The 7434-nt window shown below is 35.6% G+C and overlaps 1 protein-coding gene across 2 annotated transcripts; it reads left to right on the forward strand.

Annotated features, from left to right (window-relative positions):
• The first annotated feature begins 5 nt into the window (after positions 1-5).
• LOC131785580 (protein archease-like) lies at positions 6-7106 on the forward strand. 2 transcript variants are annotated; one of them, XM_059102496.2, is made up of 9 exons: positions 6-144; positions 586-610; positions 2388-2398; positions 3371-3402; positions 5014-5092; positions 5360-5442; positions 5869-5921; positions 6188-6224; positions 6743-7106. In XM_059102496.2, the coding sequence occupies exons 1-9, from the start codon at positions 96-98 to the stop codon at positions 6830-6832; spliced, it is 459 nt and encodes a 152-aa protein (XP_058958479.2). In that variant the 5' UTR covers positions 6-95; the 3' UTR covers positions 6833-7106. The 2 variants fall into 2 exon arrangements, with proteins under 2 accessions (XP_058958479.2, XP_066023861.1); XM_066167764.1 differs by lacking the exon at positions 2388-2398 and having other exon boundaries at positions 37-144.
• The last annotated feature ends 328 nt before the right edge of the window (positions 7107-7434 follow it).

The raw sequence follows: 7434 nt of genomic DNA on the forward strand, positions 1-7434 counted from the left end.
AGGCTCATCCACAATGGCGGACAATCGAAAACAACAGCTGTACTGAGAATGATGCGTGGTGTTAGCTAAGACTCTTCCTCAAATCTGTGGTAAAGATGGCGAAAAGCCATAACGGAAATGGAGAAAAGCCCATCAAGTATGAGTGTATGTATATTTACTCTTGATATTCTCGCCTAGATTCTGACAGTTTTATCCCTGATATTTAGAATCGTCAGCAATTTGTTATGGTTGCTACAAAAGATACTGCTGTGCCTCAGTCAAACGTTAATTTAGCCCTTTAATTCCCAGAAGTGATTTATATAACTTCTCCCTATAATATCAATACATTATCCAGCAAACAGAGAATACTCAGACTTATCGGAGAGAAATTGTTATCTTTATTTAACACCATATTCTCCTAACTAATTTACAAGGAAATGTGTAGCAAGTAGTGAGGAGAATGAACAATTAGATCTTGGGAATTTAAGGGTTAGCAAGAGTCAAACAAGCAGCAACAAATTTTTTTGGATATTTTTGAACATATCAGTGATTCTGACTTGGAAGTTAGAAGTTCTTGATTTTATATTTTGTTTTATTTTACCACAGATTTAGATCACACAGCTGATGTTCAGTAAGTGCTGCTTTCCTTGTTTCGTTTGGGGCTGTTAATTCTTGTGTCAGAGTTGACTATGTATAAAAATGAGTAAAAGTGATCTTAGGAATTTCCGTGCCTGCAATCAGCTTTGCATTTGTCTCAAGTTTGTCAAGTTATTGTCAAGGTTGTTTGGGTTGAATGAAAAATCAGAGATAATGAAAAAATTATTGTTGGGTAAGGAGTAAGGAAAACATTTTGAAGGGGTAAAGGTTAAGGAGAAGGTATTAAGGGGTGGAGAGTGTGGAGAAAGTTTTTGAGCAGTAAGGAGAAGGTTTTTGTGGGGTAATATGTAAGGAGAAAGTTTTTGAGGGATAAGGGGTAAGGAGAAAGTTTATGAGGGGTAAGGAGTAAGGAGAAGGTTTTTGAGGGGTAAGGAGAAAGTTTATGAGGGGTAAGGAGAGGGTTTTTGAGGAGTGAGATGAAAAGCAAAAGTTTTTGAGAGGTAAGGAGAAGGTTTTTGTGGGGTAAGGGGTAAGGAGAAAGTTTTTGAGGGGTAAAGGGTAAGGAGAAAGTTTTTGAGGGTTACGGGGTAAGGAGAAAGTTTTTGAGGGGTAAGGAGAAGGTTTTTGAGGGGTAAGGAGAAGGTTTTTGAGGGTTACGGGGTAAGGAGAAAGTCTTTGAGGGGTAAGGAGAAGGTTTTTGAGGGGTAAAGGGAAGGTTTTTTAGGGGTAAGAGGTTAGGAGAAGGTTTTTGAGGAGTGAGATGTAAGGCAAAAGTTTTTGTGGGGTAAGAGGTAAGGAGAAGGTTTTCGTGGGGTAAGGAGAAGGTATTAAAGGGGTGGAGAGTAAGAAGAAAGTCTTTGAGGGGTAACGGGTAAGGAGAAGGGATTAGTTGGGTGAGGAGTAAGTGGAGGGTTTTTGTGGGGTAAGGCGTAAGGAGAAGGTTTCTGAGGAGTGAAATGTAAGGCAAAAGTTTTTGTGGGGTAAGGGGTAAGGAGAAGGTATTAGATGGGTGAGGAGTAAGTGGAGGGTTTTTGTGGGGTAAGGTGTAAGGAGAAGGTTTTTGAGGAGTGAGGTGTAAGGCAAAAGTTTTTGAGGGGAAAGTGGAAGGTTTTTGAGGAGTGAGCTGTGAGGCAAAAGTTTTTTTGGGGTTAAGGGTAAGGAGAAGGTTTTTCAGGGATGAGGGGTAAGGAGAAGGTTTGTTAGGGGTGAGAAGAGGGGTGAGGAGAGAGCTGTGGGGGCATACAGGTGAGAAAAAGGTATGTTAGGGCCTTGAAGGTGAAGTAAACATGGATATATAAAGGAGGGGTCCGTAAGGGGTGAAGAGAACTATTTTAAAGCACAAAGGATAAGGGTGAAAAGGTTGAATTGCAAATTCAAAAACTTAAACTACTGTAGGAGCAGAGATCTCCTTCAAGCAATCCCCTAACTCATTATCCTTAACCCCTTAGAGTGACCTTTTAACCCCCTAACTCCCAGATCAAATTTGTCATTCTCCTTATTATTAACCATACAATTCCTATAATGTTAGTTCAGAAAATTTAGTTTTGGATCAACTAATTATCCCCAAATTGATATTTTCCTTTATTCTCATCACTTATTTGGTTGATATTGTATTGATATTGTAAGGAGAAATTCTGTCTTGGTCACTCATGGGAGTTGAAGGGTTAAAAGTAAAGGAGGGCATTTGGAGCACTGTAATTGTATGACTGGTTGAATTACACAATTTAATCTGTTAGTTTCCCAAAAAATGTAAAGTCAAATTTCTACAAATTAGAAAGCTAATGAGTTCTTTTTGTTTCAATATCTTGCAGACTTCATGCTTGTATCCTTTAAAACTTTGTGACTGTGATAGTGTGTTCTGATCGCTCAGGTGAATGCAGTCCCGAGAAGGGCTTTTGTTTTTAGTGGATACTGACATTTCAACAACCTGAGTGGATATCATCATCAGAGTCAAGTGAATAGCTGTCGTCAATTGAATGTTTTAAGTGCAGTTTTCATAAACTGATTGGTTAGTTTTGTTTTTGATGTTATTGGCTGTAAGACTCAAGTGGTGTAGGTTGTGATTGGTCAGTCTCTATCCTTTGGTAAAGTTAGGTCATTCTGTTTGGTTTGTTAGTTATGTTAATGTCGTGGATGAGTCATTTGTATCATGCTGGTAATAGTTGACATCTGTTGAGGTTGTCCAAATGTCATTCACCACGACTGACAACAGTCCTTCTCAGGACTACACTCACCAGGACCATCAGACTACACAATCACGTGTTACCCCAGGGTTCAAACCATTTACTGTAATTTTCATATTGTAACTAAGGATTCAACTATCTTAACTACATAAATGATGAAATGTGGTTTCCAGTCAAGTCGTGGATGGTTCAACTTGCCAACACCAACTTGCCAACAAATAAAAATCGAGTAGAACTTTGGCAAGTTGTTCTTCAATCCACCACAACTTATTAGAAGTTAAACGTGTAGGAAAGTAAAAGATCTTTGGTAAAAAACAATTTTTTTTTTCTTCCAACAAAGTTTATAAGGATCTCATTGCAAATAAAGCAAGGTAAACATCGCCAATGAATATAGAAGCTTCAGATGTGAACAAGTTATTGTGTGACAACAACACTCAGAAGAGACTCATCATGTCAATCAGTCAGATTTATTTTTAAGAAAACTTGGCTTTCTAGACAAGATCTTTAGTAAAAAACAATTCTTTTATTCTCTCTTTACAACAACCATGTACTACCAATATTTTTAAAATGAGACAATTTTTCTTAATTCTAATTATTGCTGTTCCATCAAGGGGGTGATGATTTGAAGGAAGCTTTTGAGCAGGTATTAATACTAATAAGTTGACATTGTTCTTTGCACACTCTTTTTGGTTGAAATACTTTGTAGCAAATGCACAAATGGATTTTCAAAATTTAATAATTTAACCAGTGGTTTCTGAAATACACGAAGAAATGATATAAAAAGCAGTAATTTATAATAACAAACAAGGTAAATAAAAATGAAACAAAAAAAGGACAGCAAGAACATACCTGACAGTTAGAATACTTAAATATAATACTTAATAATATATTAATTAATAATTATTAATAATTCTAATATTAATATTTTCATAATACTTGAATGAAACGACATTGAAACACTCAAGAAAAAATTTGACTGCTAATTAATTGGCGTGAAAAATTATTTAGGTGTGCTGATACAGCGCAGAGATTGGAGACTGAAATGGCTAAAAGATGTTGCAACATACTTGTCATTTCAAAAGAAAGCAAATGAATAAGCACTCAGATATAGAAAATTCCCAAAACATTTTCAAGAAAATGAAAAATTGCTTTCTTACAGAAGTAAAGAGTTTCTTTGCTTTTTTCAGTTCTGAATCTTACTTAACCCTTGAACTCCCTTGATCTTGATCTGATTGTTAATTCTCCTCAGTAGCTGCTTTGGTGTTAGATCAAGATAACAATTTCTACCTGATTAGTCTGAATATTTTCATTACCTATTTGCTGTATAATGAATGGATAGTACTGCAACTGCTGTAAAAACAAGCAGATAAGCCGCACCCTGAATTTAGCTGCTCAAATTTTGGGAAAAAAAGGTTTTTTGAAAGAATCAAAAGAAATCCAAAGTCAAGTCTTGAGAAGTCTTCTTCATCCACTGTTCATCAAACGTAAACTCACTATTACACTGCATTCTAGTGATGATTTTTGGAAAAAAAGGTGCAGCTTATCTGCGGGTTTTTACTGTATTTGCTAAATAAGTGCCCTTTAATTCCCATGAGTGACCAACACAGAATTTCTCCTTACAGTATCAATGCAATATCAAGCAGAAGAGTGATAAGAATAAAGAAAAATATCGATTAGGGGATTATAAGTTGATTCAATACCAAACTCTCCAAACCAGCAGTATAAGAATTGTATGGCAGACAGTAAGGAGAAGTACTGATGAGATCTTGCAGTTGAAATGGTTCATCATGATTGATTCAAAAGAGCAGACAAGGGCAGAGTGCGAGTCTAATTTGTTTATCACAAGTATGAATACCAACAGAATTGGATCATAACAAGACCTGCTTCTGATTAAACAAACCTGTGATAAGATCTGAGAGACAAAATACCCAAGGCATATATAGAACAGAGGGATTCACTTTCTTCTGTGGAACTTAAATCCACAAGTCCATATGACTGAGCATGCAAACAATGCTGTCTATTTTATTACGCATTACAGATAGTTAAAAATTGTTGTGTTTTACTGTCCTATTACAAGGATTATGTACATGTATACAGTTTACCGTCCTGTTAGTGTTAATTTGGGCTGCTGGTGACCAAACATTTTTGAGAATTTTGTTACAGTTTTGGTTACACCTTTGATTGAAAATAATATTTTGCCATTGCTAGTGCATCCCTCAGCTTTTAACTCTGTAATTTCTTGATACTTTACAAGGTAGCAACAGCCATGTTTGGTTATATGACAGAGTTAACTACTGTTGAAATTGAAAAAACAATGGAAATCACAGCTCAAGGTAAGGTGACCATTATCCCTTTGTAGGAGTAACTAGCATCTAATGTCTCCCTACATTATAATCCTTGAATCAAACATTAAGGTCATGAGAATAAAGGAAATGATCACTGGCAAAAGAAGCTCCTGATTGTTGAACAAATTCTCCTTGTTATAACCTTGGGAAATGTACTGAGAACAGTATGGAGAATATTAATGCTGATGTTGGGGTGTAGAGGGTTATGTTAAGCATATGCTGTCCATTTTACAGCTCATGTTTCTCCTCCATTAGGTGATGACATGATAAACTTGTTGTTCCATTTTCTCGACGAGTTCCTGTTCTTGATGTGTGATGACCCATACTTCATAGTGAAGGTATTGAAAAAAAAAAAGTTATTTACCAGGAAAACTTTGCATTGTAGGAAATAAACTTTTGTCAACCCTTGGATCCCTGTGGTGCAAAACTTATAAAGGTTGAGTCTCCTTAGCCCTTTAACTCCCAGAGGGGATCAACATGAGACTTCTCCCTATAATATCCTTACATTATCCAACAAACAGGTAATGAGAATGTTCAAACTTATCAGGTACAAGTTGCTATCTTGATCTAACAACAAATTCTCGTAACTAATTTACAAGTTAATGTGTAGCAGTTAAAGGGGAGAATTAACAATCAGATCTTGGGCGTTAAAGGGTTAAAAAACAAATCCCTGTTTTGATGTTGTTTATTATCCTTTGTAAGTTACTAAATCAAGAATGTAGTGTTATTTTCATCACTTATTTGGCTTTCCCCTTTTTTCCCAGGAAGTTGAAATTTTAGAGTTTGACAAGGAAAACTTCTCAATAAGAGCAGTAGGGTAAGTTATTATTATTTAATTCACATCCAAGATCTACAATAAAATTTCACTACTCCATAATCAGCAACATACATTTCCTTTCATTTTGGCTTTGAGAATGTTATGGAAAATTCAACCAAAATATTCCCTGATAGATGTTCTCTTTTTCCTGGTCACTTTTCTCCTTAGAAATGTTTTTTGGTGCTACAGATCCAAAATAAGTTGGGGCTGAATCAGCCACTTGACTTGAGATCAATTTTCATGTTGTGGTCTCTTATTTTACCCAGGAGAGGTGAACTTTTTGACCTTAACAAGCATCCACAGGTAATATTTTTTTCTTTTGTAGAAATTACAGCATTCAATGTCCAGGACTTACATGACTTGTGTAACATTCATCTGACAAACAGGTCGCAAGATCATTTCTATTCATGACTTTTGCTCAGGTCGAACACTCACACTTCGATGATCAAATTCTACAATCAAATCCCAAGAAGAGAATAATAGATTTTCAATCTTAATTTCTGTTCAAACCTCTGATTAGCATCTATTTTCTCCTTACAATATCACCCCTGAATCAAACATGAAGGTCATGAGACTTAAGAAAACAATCACCAACTAAAAAAGCTCCTGATTGTTATACAAATTCTCCTGGTCATCACCTTTTAAAATGTATAGAAAACAGTAGGGAGAAGATGCATACTGATGTTAGGCTGTAAAGGGTTAATGTTAATACATAGTTACTCTTACCCTTCTTAACTTCCTCAATAAAATCCTGAATTCACTCTGTGATAATATTTTTTAGTAATTGATCAATTGAATTTTATGATTTTCTTTCCTTTCAGGGCACAGAAGTGAAGGCTATAACTTACTCCAACATGCAGATATATGATGAAAATGATAAGCATGAAGTTTATGTCATTATCGATATTTAAAAACCAAAATCAAAGGCAAACTCTATGTGCTAATTATTCACTGAAGGTATGGTGAAGAGTGATGTAGTCATTACATGTACCAACGTAAGTGAGTAGCAGATGTTCAATCAGTTCCATTTCCAACTATTTGTTAAAGGTAGCTGGGAAAACATAGTACCCACCAAACTGAAAAATCTTCACTATCATACTGAACTGTATTTTAATCTTTTCTCTTGCATAGAGAAGCTCACCCCGCAAAGAGATGTGAAATAAAAAGTTTGGATAAAATACCACCTGCAACATCTCCTTAGTTTTTGTATTTTAAAACATACATATGTATTCTGCTATGGTGAAAGAGGCCTGTGAAGAAGACCCTCCTTTGATGAGGCCTGCCTACTACTTCCTTATTTAAACGACTCTTTCACCCCTTAAGTTTCATTAATAATTCTCCTTACCATCATTCATATAATCCCCATGGTACTAGTTGAGAGAATTTGGTATTGGATCAACTTATAATTTGCTAATTGATATTTTTCTTTATTCTCATCACTTGTCTGCCCAATGTTGTAATGACATTGTAAAGAGAAATTCTGTCCTTGTCACTCATGGGAGTTAAAAGCTTT

Source organism: Pocillopora verrucosa, chromosome 5 (assembly GCF_036669915.1).
Source record: "Pocillopora verrucosa isolate sample1 chromosome 5, ASM3666991v2, whole genome shotgun sequence".
NCBI classification, from domain to species: Eukaryota; Metazoa; Cnidaria; class Anthozoa; order Scleractinia; family Pocilloporidae; genus Pocillopora; species Pocillopora verrucosa.